We start from the raw sequence: 21,506 nt of genomic DNA, 5'->3' as shown, positions 1-21,506 counted from the left end.
CGGTTTATTCTTGCAGATATAGAATATGCGCATCGAAGATGTGAGATGGCGCAAACGTAGATCGGAGTGGAATGGAAATTATGGTAAAATGTTATGGATTGGTTATCCCTGTGAAAGATTGTATGCTCGTCACATAGATTAGATATATAGTGATCGTTGCGAGAGCCGGTTCATAATCGCCATGTGAAACAAGTCCTCCAACGCCAGGCTAATGTAGTCAATCTGTATCCCTTGTCGTAGCTCAATGTCGGCGATCACGATCGTCACGGTCCCTTCTGCGTTCGGGATGACGCCGGCGCTCAGCTGGAGAGTAGCTACGCTCCGCACGTCGACGTCTCTGGTGTTCTTCATCTTTGCGACCGGGTCGACTTCTAGAGCGGGACGCTGACCGGCGTCTGTGGTGATCTCTACCGCGAGATCGTGACCGGGATCTGTGTCGATGGCTGCGATGATGACGTTCTCTGTCATCGTGGTGTCGTCGGTGTCTGCGATCCTTTTCACGACCATGGTCTTCACTGCGATCGTGTCTCCTTTCTCGTCGTGGGCTCCGGCTGCGATCATGTCTGTGTCTGCGACTCGAACGGTGCTCCTTCTCCCTCGCCCCGGCGTCCGGCATTTCCTCATCCTTCAGTTGCGTGTTTTTACTTCCGTTCCCTCCAAGAGGAACCATATTTGCGTTTTCAGAGGCTTTTGGAAGCACGGGAAGACCTAGGGCGACGGCCATAGCTTCCTCCTCGGCGTCCTTGACACGCTGGAGCTCCTCTCGCTCCTTTCTCAGTCGTTCTTCTTCATCTTCACCGTCACCTTTTGCGTACCATTGTAGGTCGCGGTTTTGCTGCCATCTGCCGACCGGGGCCATTACTGAATGGCCCAGGTAGTTCTCGCGATGGGCGGAGTCCTTGACATCGGACCATTTGAATTCATTGCGGCCGCCGCTTCGACATAAATTAGCGAAGTTCAAATAGTCTCACAGTTTTGTAACAGCTTACCGGCTGCCTTCTTTGCGCACTCCAGCAACAAGGTCCATCGTGAATGACTTGAAAAGAAAAGCGGAGGTGAGAGCTGAAGCCGTTTCGAGAGTGGCAGCTGCCAAGGGCGGTGTACAGTGGATTTCATCATTGCCCGATCCACTTCTCCCCGCTGTCATCGAATGTTTTCAGCAACTTGACGATGTCCTATCTACACAGTTTGACCACTTTCCCTTCTTCCTCTTTCACACCATTGGAAATGACAGTACCACCACTTTCGCTTAAGCTTCCCGACTCTCACTGCTCATACCCGTGGAAGTACTCTTCCCTTCGCTCCGCAATTGCGGACAACCGCCTTTAGCCTGCCGCAATGGCTTCCCCTCATATCGAGGATCCAGGTCCCGCAAGCTTTCAACAACGCCTTGAACAGATAAGGCCTAATCTCAAGGCCCTAAATGTTGAAACCCAGGAGCAGCGAGTACGTTCCTTTGTCTGCAAGAACCTCACGTGAGAGCTATGAACTGACTTGCGCTAGTTTCCTAGGTTGGTGTTCTAGGATACATTGCGCGAATGATATTTAGCTAACTGGCACGAAGGAGAGGTGACAATCACGGTCCGGATATAGCTACCTGGAGATGTAACTTGGTGAGTACCTATCAAGGCGCATGTTGACTTGATCTTCCCATTAACTTCGAACAGGCTGCACTCTCGCAACGTCGAAACCTGTTATTTGTGGCTTATGGCTGCGATATATACGTATGGATCCCGAAAGGATCCCGACAGCTGCTCGGTGTCCGACCAGAAATGATCATCCACCCAGTGATGAAGCAGCCCCAGGCGGCTGGCTACATTGATCCGTCGGCACCTCATAACGTAAACCATATCATTGTGGATGATTTGGGAGTCGACGAAGTTTTGCTACTGGCGACGGACTCTGGCAACGTCACTGGCTACAACGTTGAGGCTATCTTTTCAGAAATTAATCAGTGCGCAGAATTCGGACAAAAAAGACCGTTTGATGGGATTGGAATAAAACCTTTCTTCGCAGAGTATGTCCAGAAGAGTGCTTGGGGCTTGGCAACTCATAAGTTCGCCCGTCTGATTGCCGTGAGCTCAAACACCGGCAATATCACGGTTTTTGCTTTTGCCATGGTGGACCTTGCACCAGAGCGTGAAGATAGCGACCCAAGTCCTTCTCATAATATGGAATCGGGAGACGATGAAGGAGAAGAGCAAATCTGGGTCAAAGTCAACAAATTGGATCAACTCAATGAGATCAAACACCAAATGCCCAATCACCGCAAACGCAACTTGCGGATGAGCTACAAAGGTCATTTCGAAAACATTCCTTGCGTGTCATTTGCCAACTTTGATTTGGACCCGAATGGCTTGTGGATGGTTAGCACTGACATTTTCAACCGGGTCGTTGTTTGGAGGGTCTGGGACGACTTGAGCCCCATCCAGATGTCCTATCTTGGAAATCCGCACAACAACCCTCCACAGAGGGGATGGTTTGTCTTGCCCATAGACCCGCGCAGAGTTCAACGACACAGTCTGAAAATTGATGCATGTGGATGTCAACCAATACCAAAAATGATGCGGAATCGGATGATACTCAATGTAACGACTGCAATGGACCAGATCAGCGAAATGTCAGTGGCCCTTGCTCTCAGGGTTTCTAGGTCTTCTATGACCCACAGACCCCTGCCCGAGGATATATTCTCGCCCGATTGCTGTGTTGGGCCTGACTCTCAACCCCATTATTCAAGTTCACAGCAGGATCTCCCACAGGCTTGTGGAGACTCTCAAACTGACCTAGACAACACTACGCCCCGTGCATGGCTTCGTGCAACCCCTCCTATTATCGATTTGATTGAAGAAGACAACAAAAATTCCGACGTCCACCCATTCGAACTTCTTGTGCCACCAGTTCTTGAGGAGAATGACCTACCGACTCTGGAGCGCATCCCCGTTCATCGTACGTCAAGAACAAGCATACATGCACTTTTTAACAATACTGACTATGATCTTAGCATCTAAACCTCGATTCTTCCCCCTCCTACATTTCTCCGAGCGTGATATCTGTTTGGCTCCATACCCACTTGACGCCGAGTTTCAAACGCTCTGTAAAGCACCTCTTTGGCAACGCTCCTACATGAATGAGGAGATTAACGCTGCCTGTGATCGCTTTAACATGGTCAAGTATGTCCCTGAACTTGGGATTGTTGTCGCTGCATCCCAAAAAGGCCGTGTTGCTATCATTACCATTACCTGGCAGGAGGAAATTGGCGTTTCCTTCCGCCTCGACTGGATTGTCCCTTTCTTTACACAGGAGATGGCCGATGAACGACCTATGGTTCCTCTTCTTGGCATCGCTGTGAGCCCTATGCCAGGATTCGAGATCCCGCCAGATGTACCCTGTATCCCTCGGGATGTCGATCCTGACGAATGGCTCGAATTCAACTACCGCATACTGAACCCTGATAACGATGATCAGTCAGACGATGATCAGTCAGACGATGATCCAGCCACAACTACTTCCAATAACCCCGACCAGGATGCTTCCTTCACCGAGTCTACACCTGCTGGCCAGAATGACTCCACGCGAGAACAAGGATCCCAAACTAGCAATCGTGCTTGTAACATGTTCGATGTTCCTCCGAATCTCACACTTCCTGAAATCCATGCCCACGCCTCGGATGTGTATCAACCCCATGAGACCTGGCATGGATCGCACCCATCCCGACATTACAGGCTTCTTCTGATGTTCTGCGATCATACTGTCATGAGCTACGAGTTCTGGCATAACTGGAGGAAATGATCATAGTATTGGGAGACTGCTGATCGCATTGTAAAAGAACCGTTGTTTACATTGTTTCCTGAAACCGTCAGATCCACCTGGTGGCGCCCAATTGTACAATTGCATATGTACTTTAGTCGAGCCATACGAACTCTATATGTTAATTTGGTCCTTCGTGATGAATTATCAATGCTGCCGGAGGAAGACAATCTTTATCAACACGATTTCAACCTCAACTTGCGCATCCAGTTGAGGCTCTAACAGCTTCAACATGATTGGCTCCACACAAAGTTTTCCAACAACCTCATTATCACTCATCCCACCACGATCGAGTATTGGACGCTATAGCGAACACTATGGTGTTATCCTTTCAAACCATATCATCTGACCTTGAAGCGCAGGCTCCAAATCCAACCCAACCCGTCCTGCGATCCCATACTCCGTGACCTGAAACCTCGCCCTAACAATTTCTTGATCGCGCGAATCCTGGTTCACAATTTCCAATTTCGCTATCCAGAACTCCCCAGTAGCATGAGTCATCCGAATCACCATGGAGACTTCATAAAGAAGCCGCGAGGCAACGAGTGCATTTCCACACAGCTCAAACTCCATATCTCCATACCCAGCATGATGATATCGCCCAGCATAGGTCCCAAGCGAAAGCAAAGGCGGGTCTACCGGACAAGGTAAATCAGGATAGAGTCGACCCAACGCATTACCATTATCCACTCTCCTCCGATCCCGAAGCTGCAGAAGCTCCACCGACCAATCGATTCGGTCAGAGACTGGCGTACTAAGAAGGTCGTCTACCAGATGCATATACAAAGCCGTCTGCACGCAATTACTCGTCCCAGTCGTGTTGCCCATGAGAACCAATCCCCATTGGAGATCAGGTAGATACATCATCGTTGAGCCGTATCCAGTCCAGCTTCCTGTATGCCAGACCACGCGCTGGCCTCGATAACTATCAATCCTCCACCCGAGGGCATAGGAATGCGGAGCCGGGAATGGATTTGTGGCCTGCTGAGGATAGTGGATGCGTGGTTCGATGAGTGTTGCATGGGCGGCGGGACTTATTGGAGAGGACTGGGTCATCATGCACCGGAGCCATTTCGTGTAGTCGAGAACATTGCTGATTATTGCGCCGGCGCCTGATACGACCGGGAAGTCGGGCATTGGTTCTTCGGTGTATTTCTCTATTGATGCGTTCCATGCGTAACCGTGGGCTAGGGTCGTTCCGGAGCTTGCTGCTGCTTTTGCTTCTTGTGGTGTCCAGTATGTGCGGGTCATATCTAGAGGGGACCATATTCTCTCTCTCATAAAATCCCCTAGTCTGGTACCTGTCATTTTCTCGATTGCATACGAGACTGCGGAGAACATGTAACTGCTGTATAGATACTTGGAACGCATCTCTGCGGCGAGTGGAAGGTGTCTGAGAGATCGAATGCCTTCTTGAAGGGATGTTGTCTTTGGCCTGAAGCTCTTGAGATGATCTGGAAGACCGGTTCTGTTGCTCAAGGCATCTTCGAAGGTAACGTGCGATGTTGAATATTCATCATCTAAGACAAAGTCCTCTGGAACGACGGAGGAGATGGTCGAAGTCCACGAGAGATCTGACGGAATCTGCTCTGTAGATTGATTCAATGCGGCGTCATCTATCAGCAGTGATACGCTAGCGGCTGTAAATGATTTGGTTGTGCTGGCTGTAAAGAAGACTGTCTCAGGAGTAACGGGGACATCAGGAAGAACAGCCAGTCCATAGCCCTAGTACTGTGTAAGTATTGGTGCCGTGGAGAGATATCGCGGCTTACCTTGGAAAATGTAGAAGCACCATCAATCACTGCAATTGCAAGACCTGGAACATGCCATGTCTGCAACAATTCTTCGACCAATTTATCGAACTCGATGTTCAAAGGGGACTGAGACATTGCAGTGTTCATAAGTGTATCTATATGAAAATTGCAACAGAATCTGAAAGATGAATTCCGTCTACAAAGTGAACCCCTCATTTATATGATTTGCTGACCCGGAGTCCGATCGGAGATATTATATAGCAGCCTAGTTGAGTCTCATACGTTCGAGCAATAGAGTCCCTGAGCAGTTCGAAACTAACCCTAATCCTGTAGCGACATTTGGTGTGACATGGATGCAGCAATGGATTCGCCGGGTAATTCTGAAAGCCTTCAACTTCGTTTGCTTTCTCAGAATAAGGCGACGGAAACCCGAGCCCAGAGAGCTTGATAGGGTCTAGGGAAGTAAGGGTCCTTCTGAAAGAAGGCCTCGACAAACTGATCAATGCATCTGATTGTACCTTGCTGAGCGTTGGACATTACCTGCGGACTACTATGGAACCCGTCGCGGGACCTTGGTAGGATAATTTTGCTAGAGTTCACTATTTCGGACGTATAAAATCTCTAAGTAGATAAATTACTATTTTATAAACCAATATTAGATCGTACCGATTTAGTAGCGGATCGATAGCGGAAGAAAGCGATTAAAGCAGACTCTGCGTAGGCAAATAGAAGAAACAAGGGCAAGCTAGCTTATTTCGCAAATAGGCACCATAAAAGTTTCGATAGTAGTATTCGAATCCCTTAAAGGCCCTCCTAGACATATTACGTTTAAGAAGAAGTGTATGTCTCGTTCTCTATTTCCTTGAGAGCTTATGCACAGAGCAAAACAGAGAACTCGGATCCCACGTCTGGCGCACTTGTTCAAGGCGTCGGGCATTACGTGCACCCCAATACCACTCAGGCGAATCCTTGAAGTCACTTTCGCCCAAGTATGAACCAACGGCATACTTCCTAATCCCAGCCATAGTACCCTCCACCCACGTCCTGCATTGCGGAGCCAGATCTTCGCTTTCAGCGATACCATACATTGAGAAGTAGTGGGTTGATGGCACGATCATTGCCATGTCTGAGACAACTCGTTCACTGTACGGATACGTCGGAGACCAGAATGCCCACGATTTACCAGGAGGGAGACTGAGAAAGCCTTCTTCTAGCACATCTGTCACTTTAGCTCCTTCGCGAATGAAGGCATTGTCCGTGTAATAGTAAAGATATTTCGGACTTGCCAATGCTTGGCCTTGATGGAGGTTCTCCAGACTTTCCTCTTGACACACCCATTCTGATAGTGTTCCAGGAGGGCGGCCGGTATGCAATTTCATCAGGGCAGCCTCGGCTTCTGCAATGCTACTTTTCATGGTGATGAAATGAACCTTAAAGCATATCTCGCGATCGGGTTCGGAATGGAATGCCACCATGACGATCTCGGTGTCTTGATCAGCGGTTGGAACAACAGATTGAACCCAGTCGAAGGCCTGGCGGTACATCTTGGCCGGATAGATATATCCCGAGGATCGAAATCCAACAGGATATGGTAAAAGTTGCAAGTGGAATATAGTCGCGATTGCCGGGAAGAATGGTCCTGCTCCGCGGGCAGCCCAGTAGAGGTCTTGATGCTGTTCTTTATTGCAGAGCAAGGACTCTCCCTGAGCTGTCACCACTTCCACGGCGAGTAGCTTCTCGGCAGCCCATCCCCAGTTCTAGGACCTGTTAGTAACGCAGAGGATGAACAGAAGAAGAATGACATACTCGACAATTCCATCCCTGGCCTCCTTGAAGCATGAACCCTCCAAGTCCAACATCCGGACAATGCCCGGCAGGAAACATAAGGCCATGTTGCGTTTGTAGATACCGATTCAATTCTTGTCCTGTAACACTAGTTGTCACTTTTGCTGTGTTTGACTTGGTGTCCACGATGATCTCTTTCCAGCTTCCCAGGTTCAATAGGATCGAGTGTTCTTGTAGACTCCAGACGGGGGTTGAATGTCCTCCCGACCTCACAGCGAGTTGACAATCTTCCTGTTGTGCTATTTTCACCGCGGCAATTACATCTTTTGCGCATGTTGCTGTGACTACAGCACGTGGAAAGTATTTAGGGCGATGAAGATTGAAGACATTCTTCACGCGTGCTTGTTCATAGTTTTTGTTGTCGCTGGAGTCTCGCCATATGATGTGCATGATGTAGGATGCGGGGTGGATTCAGATTGGGAATCAGCTGAGAGAGACGTTATTAAGCGCCTGCCAATTTTGCACTCTTTGCATACGCACTTTGCTGCAAGATCCTGCAATGGTGCCTGATACGCTGCAACCTAATATTTGTATAGTCTTTCGTTTTCAATGTATTGCCAGTGAACAACGAAGGGTAACCTATCCGGGTACGTCATAGCACCTGGATTCTAGTATGTTGTGTGTATGTATTGAAGATCCACATACACATACCTACGAGACGCGCAATACTAAAACTAATGCCCGAATAACATAATGCGAGTTACAAAGCTGAGTGGAGAATACAGACCAATTGCTAATTCCTGCGTTCTAACCGTTTCATGTGTAGGTCTACACGTAACCAACCAAGTCTGGAACAGAAAGTCGAAGATTGGGAAAGTAAATTCAAATAAACACATGATATATTGCGAATATACTCTTGGGGTCATATGTAAATGTTGAACTATAAACATAATTTAACCAAGAAGGACACATCGAGGAAGAAAGTACCTGCGCGGGAATCAAGGATAAATATGATGGCCAGAAATAAGACCCTAGAAGGATACACGAAGTGTGCTGAGAAGTATGTAGGGTAAACGAAACCAAAAGAGGAAAACCGGGAGGCAGTAAATAACCCGAAGGTACGTAAACTAGCTAAATAGAGGAGTCAAAAAAAAGGCATAATCGTCGTCACATGCATCAATCTCATTATGACGCTTTTTGGGAAATCCTGTTCATCAGATTTCCTTGTATCGTTGTTGTGATGTAGATTGTAAACATCAAATCATAAATTCAGAAGTCATCGTTCAACTCATCGCTATCCCATTCATCCTCGCGGTCGTTTTGCACGAGAGCTAGAAAGCGCTGGAGGCCAGCACGAGCCTCGTCTTCCTGTCCTTGGCCAGGGTGGTTATTTTCCCATGCAATAGGCTCATGTTCGTCATCAAGGGGCGGGCCGAGATAACCCAGAGGTCCTTGTGGATTTTGAGGAGCTGGAGGAATATCTGCCCATCGGACAGGCCTCCGGGGCTCATCTCCGTTGTTGCGGTGTCTTACTTCGGCCATAGCGCGAGCTTGGGCTCGGCGTTCGGCTGCTGCGGCACGGGCCGCTGCATGATCGCGTGGACCGGGTCGTCGGCCACCGGCATTGACGCGGGGTGGGACTGGGGCTGGTGGAGGTGGATGCCGGTGGCCGTGCAGGTCGTCTTCATCGTTGTCGAATTCGAATGCAGGGCGATCCTCGTCGCTTTCTTCGGCCTCCTCGTGGATGATTGCTGGTGGTGGATCGTCGAAAACCAGGAGCGCTTCGGGGATGCGGTGGAGTGCTTCGGCTCCGTCTGGATTGATACCATCGCCGCCTTCCAAATCCCATAGCCGGTTGTAGCATTTGCTCTCTAGGGTGTTGAAGTGTTGATATGGATTGTCGGCGGACAGCCAGCTTGAGCAGAGGTAACAGAAGTGAGTATCGCACTGGAAACAGCGCATATGGTTGCAGCCCATTTGTTTCTGGCAGGGCACATTGCAGGTGGGACAAGGAGAAGTGTATAGCCGCAAATATTCCTCGGTTGCCTTTTCTTCTTCTGTTTTCTCGCCTGCGCGCCGTGGGTAGCACCGTATTAGTTCTCCGTGCCAGCCTTTCTTGCAGACAGAGCAAAAGGCATAGTTGCAGTCTTCACAGATGGCCACGCGTTCTGCCATTGGAGGCAGTTGGTCTTCGGGGCCGAGAGGATCAAATCCATCTTCATCATCGGAAACTTCCAAATCGTCGGTCAGTGGGTCTTCCGGTTTTGGGTGACGCTTGGATCGTGCTGCTCCCTGGCACCATTCTCGAGGACAGTAGACGGTGTTCTTATCGGCTTCTATCTTCTTCTTGCGCTTGAGAAAAACGTATCGCTGAACTGCCTCCGGAGGCAACGGTATCTGAAGGAGCTCGCTAGGTCCAATACTAGGATCGCGCTTTTTGCGGGGTGGCGTTTGGCCGTCGCCCTGTGCTGGAAGTCTCTTGCTGTACTCGCAGTCCGGTGCCATGCATTTCACACTATCTACATCACCCTCGTGGATGCAGGTTCCGTAGAAATCTTGCAGGCAACCGACGCAGAAAACGTGGGAGCAGCGCAGCAATCGATGGCAAAGCGTACCCTTCTTTGGTTCGAGGCAAACTCCACATTCAAAAGTTCCCTGTTCAAACTTTTCTTGTTCCGCTTTTATATTGAAGTCCAATAGCGCCACTTTCAGATCCCGCGATAAGCACACTTCTCCCGATGCGGATTTAATATCGAATGTCGTCTCTGCCAGCTGTTGGAGGTGATCAATATAGGTATAAACGACGAGATCATTTCCACATTCTTCCCAGAGTCGGCGGCAGTCGTCAGATAACCGGTCGATAACCGAGGCAGGCAGCCATGATGAAACGGTCGTAAGATGGACGATTGGTGGCTTCTCGGTAGGGTAGCCTTCGGGCAGTTCGATCTCGAGGCTAAGAGGAGGTAAATATGTTAGGATATGGACGTCCTTGACAGGCGGCTGGTCGAGTTCTCCTTTGGATTCATCCAAGGAAGTCGGAGGGGTAATGGTTGCGTTGAGTGCAGCATCGACTGGCTGTTGAAAACAGACCGAGATTGGCGACGATGGGACGACTGGCAGTTCAAGCGCGGCTTTAAAGGGTGACCCAGGTTGTATCTGGATTTCCGGGAAGATGGCGGCGATGGACGACAGCTCGACGGAGCGGTCATCCTCGGCGCACTCTAGTTCAGTCATTTTGGCGCGGATGAAACCGATTCGCCGGGGTTTCCGTCGACTTTAAGTTGGGATGTGGTGATATTCCGTTAAAGCCTTGTGTTGCGATTCGGAGACCGTATATGTCTCCCCCAATATGTCTTAGCACAGGAAGGCCATGGCAGTCGCGAAGAGGTTAGGTATGGTGTGGCGACAGATCGGAGTGAAGTGTCAGGGTCGGGCAGAAATGGGGAATCTCCTGCAGGAACACTTCGAATCAGCGATGCGACTGAGAACCAGTGGTAGACCAACCAGAGTAGTTCACGGCGCCCCGAGTATTTGAGGCCACTGTTCGGCAGAGCGGGAGGGGTCTAGTAAATGATGTAACAAGAAATCAGGAGAATATGGCGAGAGCAGCTGCGTCATGATTTGAAAAATGAAATGCTATAAAGAAGAGACAGAGAAAAAGAAGAGAAAAGAAAGTGGGATCCCACTCGATGCCTGAGAAAAGTCCCCGCCGTTGGGCTTTGTATCTCTTATCACGGACCGGATTTACCCTGTCCCAGACCCTGAACATCTCCCGGCCTCGACTGTACTTCACTTCTCTCTCTTTTTCCACTTCATTCTTTTTACTATATTTCCACCATGGGGGACACTCCACTCGCCTCTCTGTCCTTGACTCATGTCCATTATGTGTGTCTCCCCGCGTTATTCCCTATCTTAGCCAATGCTAACATATCTAGAACCCCGAGGACCAGTTGTCCTTCGTTTCAGCCTGGTTGGCCTTGATCCCACAAGCATTATGTGTCTCCTACGCAACATTGGTCTGGTCAACCAGAGAGGTGGAGGTGATCCTCATGTTTGCTGGCCAGATGGCCTGTGAAGCTCTCAACTTTGCCCTTAAGCGTTTGATTAAAGAAGAGCGACCGAAGGGTAAGTGGTGATGGCCGGGACCTCCAGAGGACCTCAAACTGACTGACTGTTACAGAAATGTTCGGCAAGGGCTATGGCATGCCATCCTCGCACGCCCAGTTCATGACCTTCTTTTCCGTCTACCTGACCTTCTTCCTCCTCTTCCGTCATAGCCAAGCTTCCGCCAGCTCCTACCCCAACGTTGCCGTCCTCCTCCGCGTCCTGGTCATGCTAGCCCTTTGCATGGGCGCTGCCAGTGTCGCTGCCAGTCGTATCTACCTCAACTACCACACCCCGAGACAAGTCCTGGCTGGCTGTGCCGCCGGTTTCACATGTGCTTGTGTCTGGTTCATGTTCACCAGCGTGCTGCGAAGCTCCGGCTGGATTGAATGGGCCATGGAATTGACCGTGTCTCGGTTAGTGAGGATCCGTGATCTCGTGGTAAGTGAAGACCTGGCCGAGGCCGGCTGGCAACGATGGGAAGCTCGGAGATTGAAGCGTCGCAGTAGTGAAAAGAAGACGGCCTAAGGACAGAACTCGTCTCATCTTGTGTATACCCCGATTTTGTAGAAAGAACACGCATCAGCCTGTACATTTATCGCATTTGTCGCATATATCGCTCTTAATTTAAAATACAATCTCGAAGTCCCAATGTTCGCGTGAGATACAATAGACAAGCAGGTGAAGTTACCGCCTTTCTTACCGCCACAAATTTGCCATTTTATAGAGGTGTTTCTCGTCTTGTAGGGGTTTCCCCAAGGCGAATTGTAGAATACTTCATAACTTGAACTATCCGGAATTTCAAGCACGCGAGAGAGCATTCGAGCTCTTATAAAATCTCTCGTGGAGCATCGCGATAGTGCCTGTGGCGTGTAAACATTGTGCCAGGTCACGTGGCGCCCTCCCAGAAATCAACACCGCAACTCAAACTCGCATCGCTTGCTTTGGACGTGACGAATTGGAATGTGTAATGATTTACTTGTATGAGGCGAGCTGAACTGTACACATCTCACTAGTCACTGGCTTGGCTGATGCCTGGAGTGTGAATACCCCCAATCTGGCGATCCACAAGAGTTGCCTTTCAGAAACCCAGACTCGCCCGACCTCCAGGGATGGACGTCCCATCTGATACCCGTGACTCCACGATGGAAGAGCACCACATCGTCAAAGCCGATGAGGTCGACCAAACTGGGACTGATATCTCGCCCGTCTCAGATGACCAGCTCATGGAGGAAGTGGCTGAGGGGCTTCGCCAGGAACAGGCGTCTCAGGCCGCACCCACCGCAGAGATGACACCGTCTGAACCTGAAAAAACCACCAAACGGCCAGAACTCCGCCGTGAGAGTTGTGCTCCTCCGCCGCCTTTGCAGCCACCACCTCCGGCTCCGGTTCAGGAGAACCCAGGCCAGCCCACGGACTCATTGAGTCTATCCCAGCTGCGCAGACTCGTGCATGATATGCCCAAGATTGAGCAGCCAGCTTATGCATTTGAATATGCCGATGCCCAGCCTTTTCCCGATGAACTGGAAGAGTGGTTCCAGTATAATGACTTCGATCGTGTCATGCTCATGGGCACCAAGGCCACCTTCAACCAGAAATGGAATGTCTTTTGTCAGCAAAGCAAGATAGCCACGCTGACATCTTGGCTTGACGTATCACAAGATGTTCGCCGCACATTTGTATCTCAGATACTCGGCGGCCTGCAGCATGACGATGTCTCAGTACGGCTGGAAGCACTTGAAACCATCTGCTACCTGCTGACTGGAATTTGGGGCGTCACTGGTGGAAAGGTGGCTCCGGGTTACCCATCACCGGAGAGATCTCACACGTCGACTGAAGCTCCTCCATGGAAATCTTTGCAGATCGATTGGATCGAAGACAATGTCACCCTCCTCCAGCAATGCTCTGGAGTAACAGCTCTGATTGAATACATGTGTCGACTCTTCGACAAAACTCGCTCCAACCTAGGGACGGACGTCAATGGCATGGAGCACGAGCGACTCAATCCCGGTGACATCACTGCCCCGGAGCGTGAAGCAAATCTGCTCCTCACAAGTTTGTACTTTGTCGTGGAAGTGGGCCGCCGGCAAGAGGCATGTTGCATTGGGTGCAGTCCCATTCGCGATACATTGATTGACTCAAACCCGAATCTGCTGGTCTCTATTGTTGAAATCATCGCCCGACTACGTTGGGATGAATCTGCCAATATCCCGCTTACCAGAATTCTTCTTTTGCTCTGGAAATCGCTCCTTCTTGTTTTCGGAGGGGTTGATGACCTAAAGCGAGCCAAAGACGTTCTGGAGCCTTTCCATTCAGCCGATAGAGATGATACCAAGCGCCGGACTCCATTCCTCCATGCCTCTCCCTTGGACTACCACGTCTTCCGCCAAGAAATCACATCGAAATACCCGGCTTACAACCCTCCCCCACTCGTGGTTCCTTTGGAATTGGAAAACAACTCTATTCTCCCTCCTCTTCCACACAACGCGATCAAGATGAACTCATCGAATGGCATATTCTGTGGCGTTGGTCCGTCAGTTGCTGGCGGCAATGGCTCTATTCTCCAGCAGTCTGTCCACATCGCAACCCCGGCACCATCCCCACCACCATCGCCGGTCGGCCCAGGAGGCAAGGCCGGAAAGAAACAGAATTACCAAACCAACCAAAACTTCCCCTTTATGTACCCTCCGTTGGATGATTCTAGTAACAGTATCGGCGGGAAAGGTACCACGGAACGTCAGGATACGTTGGTTGGCAAGCGTTGGGAAGGCAGTGATGTTCCTGCATCGATCATTGAAGCTGGAAGGCTCTTCTCCACGCACGTGAAGATGACCCGTGCTATCAGACAGCTCTGGCAGGAACGCGAAAATTTCATGATATACGATCGTGGTTGGAACGCTGAGGATGCTGCCCACTTCCCTGACGCCGATCTATCGGATGATTTTGAACATTTGGATCTCTCAGAGGGCGAAGAGAGGCCTGATACCAAATCCGAGCTGAAGGAGACAGATGATCCTGATATTCAGCGGCGCCTGGATGCTGTTGAGGATTTCTACGTGCGTGATATTACCTGCTGAATATGACATGATCTAACCAGCATACAGCGCCAAACCTTGTCCCATCTTCAATCTATCACGATAGTTTTCTTGAAGATAATTTTGACGAATGTCAGTTCGGTGGTCAGCCAAGCCGGCAGCTACAACAGCCAGAACATGAGGTGAGGTCAATGAAGCCCAGCGGGTTTGGATGGGACCTAACATACGATTCAGTAATGGAATGCACGGCTCACATGATCTCTTCTCTGACGCGTCTATCGATGAACTTGATAATATCAGACTTCGCGAGATCACCGGAAAGGCAGTCTCTGGAATTTTGGTGCTTCTTTTGAAGTGGTTCAAGAGGTCTCGTGAGTTTCTACGGTCTAGTTGACACCCCAAACATACGACTAACCTCTAAAGATATTTTGAAATTCGAATATATGACCCAGCTTCTACTCGACTCCAACTATCTCCCTCTGATCCTCAAGATGTTCGCCCACCAAGACGTCGATCAGGCCGTTGCACAAAAGAATGATCGCGAAGACTTGTCGTAAGTTGCCCGATCACCATCAACCAGCGCGCCAGTCCCTAACATATACCAGGTTCTTCCACTTCTGCGCCAGTAACACAGACGCTCTGGATAGCGATGATAACTCAGGCGGAGACACCGAGAGCGAAGACGAGGCCATGCCACCTCCGATCTCTCGGCATCGCCCCAACCTGATGCGCGGGCTGTCCGAGGAAGACTCAGTCGCCGATATGTTCAATGGCCACACACGCCCTGAGGTCGACGAACTAGGCTACCCAACAGCACCTCCCCCCAAAGAGCCAATCACGATCTTCTCCTTTCGCAATTTCTTCTCCTCGATCAACTACCTGCACGTGATGCAAAAGATCACCCGCAATAAGGCGCACCGCTGTCTCCTGCTTGTGCAGTATAAGTCCAGCAACATCCTCCGCAAGGGCCTCAAGATCCCAGACCCGCATCTCCGCAACTACACCCTCAAGCTGTTTAAATCACAGGTCCCATACTGCGGCCGGAAATGGAGACAGGGTAACATGCGCGTCATCACCGCTATCTATCTCTACTGCCGCCCCGAGCTCCGCGACGACTGGCTCGCCGGTTCAGACGTCGATGCCGAGGTCGAAGAGGCATTACCCCTGGAACAAGCTTTGCGCGGTCTAACCCACTGGTGGCATCTGCGCCAGTACAAGGATGTCATGGGTGGCAATGAAGGTACATCGATGATGGAAGAAGAGCGCGATTTCTTCGTCCGAGAGCTTGAGTCTATGGGTTGGGGATTTGCTGATGACATGCTTGGTGGTTCTGGGGATGATCAGGATATGGCGGGTCAGTTGGTCAATGGGACTGAGTGGGAAGGTGTGCCTCTGCCCATGGAAGGATGGCCGTAGTCGGCTTTTTGTTAATGTCTCTGCATGAAGATGGGATCAATCAATTGCATATACCCGCAGTGTCGATGTGCGTTTTGATGACGGTTCATGGTCCAATTGTACCTAGGCAGTCTATGTGTGGCCCAGTAACCAGACATAGACTGCCGTTGGAATACATTCATGTCGTGCCATGTGTTCCAGACTCTGAACATAAACTTAGCTTTTGCGCCTATTCTAGCATAATTTGAATTGGTTTCTCAGTTCTTAATGGAGTCGTCCTCTATTTTAGGCACTTCTCTTGGGCATCTTCTGGCCATAAAATCTGACGTCTCGCAATCCCATGTATGGTCGCACCGCTCACACCCAACCACATTGCCACTTGCAATACAGTCATAACGGACGAAACCCAGAGAATACCTTCCGACTGCAACACCTGCCCGATACTAATCGTCGCTATAATAAACCCTGTGTTGGGGAATACCATCGCCCAATACACAACCGACATGCCAGGGACTCCCTCCCCTCCAAAGATTCCAGCAGAGGCCAAAACACTAACAAGAGCGATGCAAAAGTGAAAGAACGCCATAGTCCAAACAAAGATGGCGAAGAAAGAGGCAATCACCATGGCGATATCACCAGTGCTTACGGTGACACTCCCAATGGACTCAGGATCAGCGTAGGAAATAATATATCCTAAAGGGAAGCTTTCCACCGCCTCCTTCGCCATTCCTATCAACGCAAGAGCAGTGAAGCTGCACGGCCCGACAGCAATGAACATCTGAGGTCGCTCGGACGGTTCTGGCAGACCATGTTTAGCGAGAAAGTACTGGTATTCCCCGTATATGAGCAGAGACATTATGAAGCCGAAGCCTTGTAATGTGACGCCGCCAATGAGAATTGGCAGTGCTTGTTCTCGTGGTTGACTGGCCGCAATAGACGATGCGATAGTGCCAGACAGCATGGCTGGGAAAGAGGGCAGTAGTTGCACTATTGGGAATGGTTGCTGCTTGGCCATGGCTAGATGGTATAGATACCAGTTGTGAAATATAGCGAGGAGCGTGGAGAGCGCGACGTAGATCCAAAAGACGATTCGTAGTGCTACTTGCAGCCAGGGGCCACAGGAACTACTTCCGTAGCTTTCTGCTCCGAGGATGATGGTTGCAATAGATAGTAGGCATGTCGGTGCAAAATAGGTTTCATGGCCGCTTTGGAATGACTCCTTCAGAGCGCTTGGCTTGGCCAGGAAGCGGAGAATCATGCATGATGTGATCGCGAGAAAGAGGACGAGGTTGAAAATATAGATAATTTTGCCAATGATCTCAAGTCCGGTAAATTGGTGAGGTGTCCGGTAGAGGAGGACAGCGATGCCTCCAGTAGCCATGGACAACGAGTACCACCCCCATGTGATCTGGCATACTCGGTCTTTAAGGGTGACGCTTCCATCGAGATTCATTTTGATGGTTGGAGGTGGGATGTAATATTTTCGTGGGAAATTCAACGGAGTGATATCACATTGTGGGTCACAGTGCCTTGGACAAGTTTCGGATCTTCGATAGATCTTGGACAACACTCCGAGTATAAGACCCACAAGGCTCAAGGCCTTTTTTGTTTCGGCATCCCGAGTGGAGAAGCCGAGTGGATCTCGGAAAACAGGGCTGGACGAAAATAAACGTTGCAACTCCACAGTCTAACCAGAACCTGTTTCTCGGATATGGTTCCTAAAGGTCCCGTACTTCATAGGAAAAAAAAGTTGTGTATCTCAACTAGGAGCTTTTGAACCTCCTTTTTGGTTATATCGTGCACTTGTCGTCACATTTTGTCTGTAGAAATCTTTATAGTCTCGCGTAACCTCTTCTTTCACAGAGGAGCTGAGATAACTATTGACCGGAAATGAAATTCACGATAGTCAAGCTTTCCTTCCGGCTTTAGTCTCCATAATGTGACGTCACTGAATCTCTTACGGCCGAGCGCTCTGTACGGTTCAAGTCTTTCGTATACTGTAATTACAAAGCACTCCTCGCCTGGCCCCCGTCTCTTTGATTTGATCATTGTCAGATAAAAGCCCAAGGCTTCCAGAGAATCAGAACTCCCGAAGTCTCCGATACATTTCATATTCAGTTCAGCCAGATACTGTGTACCCCGGCGCCCTCTGTCAGCCATCCATCAAAATGGATACACCTGCCAATCCCACACCATACACCTATGAAAATGGTATATACGCAGCAGGCCTGAACAATGAAAGGTCCCAAATCTCGTTCGACCCTGCAAAATGGGAATCCCTCGCAAAAGAACGCCTCTCAGCCAATAGTTTCGGCTACGTCTGGGGCTCGGCTGGCATCCGCCAAACAGACGACAACAACAGAGAAGCATTCAAGAAATGGGGAATACTGCCCTCGCGCTTGGTGGAGGCTGATTTCCCAAACCTCAAGACAACCCTATTCGGCGAAGAATACGACTACCCCATTGCCATTGCACCAGTTGGAGTGCAGACGATCTTTCACCCTGACGGCGAGGTCGCTACCGCAAAGGCGGCTGACGCCGAAAATGTCACATATATCATGAGTACAGCTGCGTCGACGAGTATTGAGAATGTAGCGGATGCCAACGGTCCTGGGTCACGTTGGTATCAGCTCTATTGGCCTTCCAATGATCACATGGACATCACTGCTAGCTTGTTAAAGAGAGCCAAGGATTCTGGGTACAAAGTTCTTGTTGTGACGCTTGATACGTATATCCTTGGGTGGCGACCCAGCGATCTTGATCACGGATATAACCCTTTCCTTCGCGCCGACAATATCGGGGTTGAGCTTGGGTTCTCAGATCCTATCTTCCAGGAATATTTCCGGAACAAACACGACATGTCAATTGAAGAGGATATCTCCAAGGCGGCGGCTGAATGGGCGCATATCATCTTCCCGGGTACTAGCCACGGATGGAAAGATATTCAATATTTGCGCAATCATTGGGATGGCCCGATTGTGTTAAAGGGTATTCAGACAGTTGCGGATGCGAAGAAGGCGCGTGAGTTTGGTGTTCAGGGTATCGTGGTTTCGAACCACGGAGGCCGTCAGCAGGATGGAGGTATCGGATCACTGGATGTGTTGCCCGACATTGCGAATGCGGTGGGAGACGATCTTGAGATTCTGTTTGATTCCGGAGTGAGATGCGGCGCGGATGTTGTAAAGGCTTTGGCTCTGGGAGCGAAGATGGTTTTGGTTGGTCGACCATATGTGTATGGGTTGGCGATCGGTGGTGAGACTGGGGTCCGACATGTGTTGAAGAGTATCTTGGGAGATCTTCAGTTGACGTTGCATTTGTCAGGTATTGAAGATGTGACAAAAGCCAGCCTGAACCAGTCAGTATTGCGACAGATTAAGAATTAGGCCAAGATAATAAAATTTTTCCCAAAGATCTGCTGTTCTGGACGGTCGAGAGTAGTGCAGCAATAGGAGCCAAAAGTAGGAGTTCGTAAGCTGACAATTCGTCGGTGGTCTATATAGTCAAAGATGAGGGAAATGAATAGAGTCCTCATACCCTGGCACTATTTCCTATTTCCGTCTACTGGTACTAACCTGGGCATTACTTGAGAAGGGCATATATGGAAGGGAATGAAAGCAAGCCCATTACGGTCTCCTGAGAGAATGTTACCTTGTCAAGATCCTGTCTTAGCGCTTTTCTTTTAACAAAAAAAAAACAAAAACATACAACAGTAAGTCTAAGGTGGTGGTCACCTAGCGCCCACGGTTCGGGCATGGGCGGCTCGCCGCTTTATTCAGGGCACTCAGGGTAGATATTCACCCACCTGAATATTCCTTACCCGAATATTTAGCCCGTATAGCAAAATGTACATTTCCTATCATGACCAAAAAGGCTATAAGTATCCTTCTTTTCCCCTCCCTTTTCGTCTCTCTAACCTCGCTTTATCTTCTGCAAACAAGACAAACCGGCCGAATGCCAAGGGAAGGTGGCAGTCTGACACCGACCACCCCACCTTTCATGCTTTACCTACAACAGTTGCTCCCAACGGACTCGTCTACTGTGGTTGCGCTGTGTGCCATGTAAAGGTAATTTCGGAGGACATATTCTTCTTTCACATCATCTTCATCTTTTAGTCCGTGCATCTTCTGGATACCTGAGCTATGGCTCTTGTATGCAAGAAGACGTACTAATAGCCTTTTCTCATACTGTCTATGGCTTCGCAAATTTTTGCGAAATCCGTCGCGCTCGCCTCTAGTGGCAATCACGCACCTCAAGGGAAGGCACTATTAAAAAAGGCAAGTACGGCCTGTACGGAATGCCAAAAGTAATGGTTGCAGCAGGGGAATATCTGCTAACTAAATAGTAAGTGTTATGCCATGTCACCCTGAACCTGTAAATCACGTGCATCCAGCAGACTCCGTATTACCCCACACCTAGCCAGCATGTTGCAACGAACATGATTATGTCGTCAATACTGCTCTGATACTACAAGACGTATTCTGGCCACGCCTGCTATTGCAACTCATTCTACCCCTTCCTAGCACACCACGGCTAGCCTAATGTCCGTCAGCAAACTCACCACCTGCCTCTGGTTCGACGGCCAAGCCGAAGAAGCCGCCTCGTTCTACACCTCTATATTCAAGAACTCCAAGATTACGGGGCGCCACTACTTCCCCGAAGTCGGCAAGGAGTTACACGGGCGCAAGGCCGGCAGCCTCATGACTATCGAATTCGAGCTCAATGATCAGAAGTTCATCGGCCTTAACGGTGGGCCTTACTTTAAATTCACCGGGGCAATCTCTATCATGGTTAACTGCAAGGACCAGGCCGAGGTCGACTACTACTGGGACAAGCTCGGCGAGGGCGGCGATAAGAGCAAGAGGCAGTGCGGCTGGCTAGCGGATAGGTTCGGCCTGTCGTGGCAGATCGTGCCTGACGAGTTCCACAAGATGCTGAACAGTCCAGAGATAGAGAAACGGGACCGTGCGTATCTTGCTATGATGCACATGGAGAAGCTTGACGTGGACGGGCTACTCAAGGCTTTCGAGGGGGAATAAACTTACTCGAAGTTGACGCCAATACCCTCCTTAAGTTAATACGCGCGATAGCGACTGTGAGGGAAGTTGAGATGCTCAAAAACCTGGCGCGGGGTCAAATAAGCATGACAGATATCAGGTACGTTAGTTCTTAACAGATCTTAACTAGCAAAATAATTGTGTCACACAGTAATTGTTCGAGGGTTGGGTCAACGAGACTCCTCTAAATTATAGCGATCACCAGGTTTATATGCAAAGATAACTACTGTAGTGGGGTTTCTGGTGACGGTCTGACTTGTTGGTTTTCGGCTGAATTGCTTAATGGTGAGGCTCTTGGTTGTTTACACTGTTTGATTCGTTTGATATTCGTTTGATATGTTTGACCGTGTGTCTTTCCGCTGAAATCGCCGGCATTACGAGACACTCATTAATGGATGGAGGGAAGGAGAAGGGACACAACGGTCGGATACAAGCTTGCTCTATGAAGTTTCTTTTCTCTTTGCTATTCTTGCTGTCGAGCATGACGTTCTTTTGATTCTTTTGAGGAGACGACAGGATCTACTGTTGGTAGGGCGTTTACCGACCGTGTTATTCTGTAAGTAACGTGCAAG

The 21,506-nt window shown here is 49.6% G+C and overlaps 10 protein-coding genes across 10 annotated transcripts; 5 read left to right on the top strand and 5 right to left on the bottom strand.

Moving 5' to 3' along the window:
- Positions 1-138: 138 nt before the first annotated feature.
- On the bottom strand, positions 139-1,027 carry PENARI_c014G09357 (MMtag domain-containing protein; the record flags this gene model as incomplete). The annotated part of the gene is made up of 3 exons (XM_022633590.1): positions 139-551; positions 583-935; positions 990-1,027. 3 exons carry the CDS (start codon positions 1,025-1,027, stop codon positions 139-141), a joined length of 804 nt encoding a protein of 267 aa, XP_022486505.1.
- A 311-nt stretch (positions 1,028-1,338) lies between these two features.
- Positions 1,339-3,789, top strand: PENARI_c014G01352 (uncharacterized protein; the record flags this gene model as incomplete). The annotated part of the gene is made up of 3 exons (XM_022633414.1): positions 1,339-1,446; positions 1,668-2,946; positions 3,002-3,789. 3 exons carry the CDS (start codon positions 1,339-1,341, stop codon positions 3,787-3,789), a joined length of 2,175 nt encoding a protein of 724 aa, XP_022486509.1.
- A 333-nt stretch (positions 3,790-4,122) lies between these two features.
- PENARI_c014G02220 (uncharacterized protein) lies at positions 4,123-5,696 on the bottom strand (the record flags this gene model as incomplete). Its single annotated transcript, XM_022633434.1, has 2 exons — positions 4,123-5,532; positions 5,580-5,696. 2 exons carry the CDS (start codon positions 5,694-5,696, stop codon positions 4,123-4,125), a joined length of 1,527 nt encoding a protein of 508 aa, XP_022486617.1.
- Positions 5,697-6,415: 719 nt separating this feature from the next.
- On the bottom strand, positions 6,416-7,453 carry PENARI_c014G07544 (uncharacterized protein; the record flags this gene model as incomplete). The annotated part of the gene is made up of 2 exons (XM_022633556.1): positions 6,416-7,318; positions 7,373-7,453. 2 exons carry the CDS (start codon positions 7,451-7,453, stop codon positions 6,416-6,418), a joined length of 984 nt encoding a protein of 327 aa, XP_022486750.1.
- Positions 7,454-8,615: 1,162 nt separating this feature from the next.
- PENARI_c014G02718 (RBR-type E3 ubiquitin transferase) lies at positions 8,616-10,580 on the bottom strand (the record flags this gene model as incomplete). Its single annotated transcript, XM_022633447.1, has 1 exon — positions 8,616-10,580. One exon carries the CDS (start codon positions 10,578-10,580, stop codon positions 8,616-8,618), a length of 1,965 nt encoding a protein of 654 aa, XP_022486665.1.
- A 603-nt stretch (positions 10,581-11,183) lies between these two features.
- Positions 11,184-11,978, top strand: PENARI_c014G09853 (phosphatase PAP2 family protein; the record flags this gene model as incomplete). Its single annotated transcript, XM_022633600.1, has 3 exons — positions 11,184-11,231; positions 11,282-11,471; positions 11,527-11,978. 3 exons carry the CDS (start codon positions 11,184-11,186, stop codon positions 11,976-11,978), a joined length of 690 nt encoding a protein of 229 aa, XP_022486567.1.
- Positions 11,979-12,595: 617 nt separating this feature from the next.
- Positions 12,596-15,901, top strand: PENARI_c014G07006 (FAR11/STRIP family protein; the record flags this gene model as incomplete). Its single annotated transcript, XM_022633538.1, has 5 exons — positions 12,596-14,506; positions 14,555-14,667; positions 14,720-14,856; positions 14,909-15,038; positions 15,091-15,901. The coding sequence occupies 5 exons, from the start codon at positions 12,596-12,598 to the stop codon at positions 15,899-15,901; spliced, it is 3,102 nt and encodes a 1,033-aa protein (XP_022486609.1).
- A 259-nt stretch (positions 15,902-16,160) lies between these two features.
- Positions 16,161-17,333, bottom strand: PENARI_c014G00810 (tellurite-resistance/dicarboxylate transporter family protein; the record flags this gene model as incomplete). The annotated part of the gene is made up of 1 exon (XM_022633404.1): positions 16,161-17,333. The coding sequence occupies one exon, from the start codon at positions 17,331-17,333 to the stop codon at positions 16,161-16,163; it is 1,173 nt and encodes a 390-aa protein (XP_022486521.1).
- Positions 17,334-18,048: 715 nt separating this feature from the next.
- PENARI_c014G06278 (lactate 2-monooxygenase) lies at positions 18,049-19,263 on the top strand (the record flags this gene model as incomplete). The annotated part of the gene is made up of 1 exon (XM_022633526.1): positions 18,049-19,263. The coding sequence occupies one exon, from the start codon at positions 18,049-18,051 to the stop codon at positions 19,261-19,263; it is 1,215 nt and encodes a 404-aa protein (XP_022486599.1).
- A 1,155-nt stretch (positions 19,264-20,418) lies between these two features.
- Positions 20,419-20,916, top strand: PENARI_c014G02663 (VOC family protein; the record flags this gene model as incomplete). The annotated part of the gene is made up of 1 exon (XM_022633446.1): positions 20,419-20,916. The coding sequence occupies one exon, from the start codon at positions 20,419-20,421 to the stop codon at positions 20,914-20,916; it is 498 nt and encodes a 165-aa protein (XP_022486571.1).
- Between the last annotated feature and the right edge of the window lie 590 nt (positions 20,917-21,506).

Source organism: Penicillium arizonense (assembly GCF_001773325.1).
Source record: "Penicillium arizonense strain CBS 141311 chromosome Unknown PENARI_contig014, whole genome shotgun sequence".
Classification (NCBI taxonomy): domain Eukaryota; kingdom Fungi; phylum Ascomycota; class Eurotiomycetes; order Eurotiales; family Aspergillaceae; genus Penicillium; species Penicillium arizonense.
This window is presented reverse-complemented; position numbering and strand designations above follow the sequence as displayed.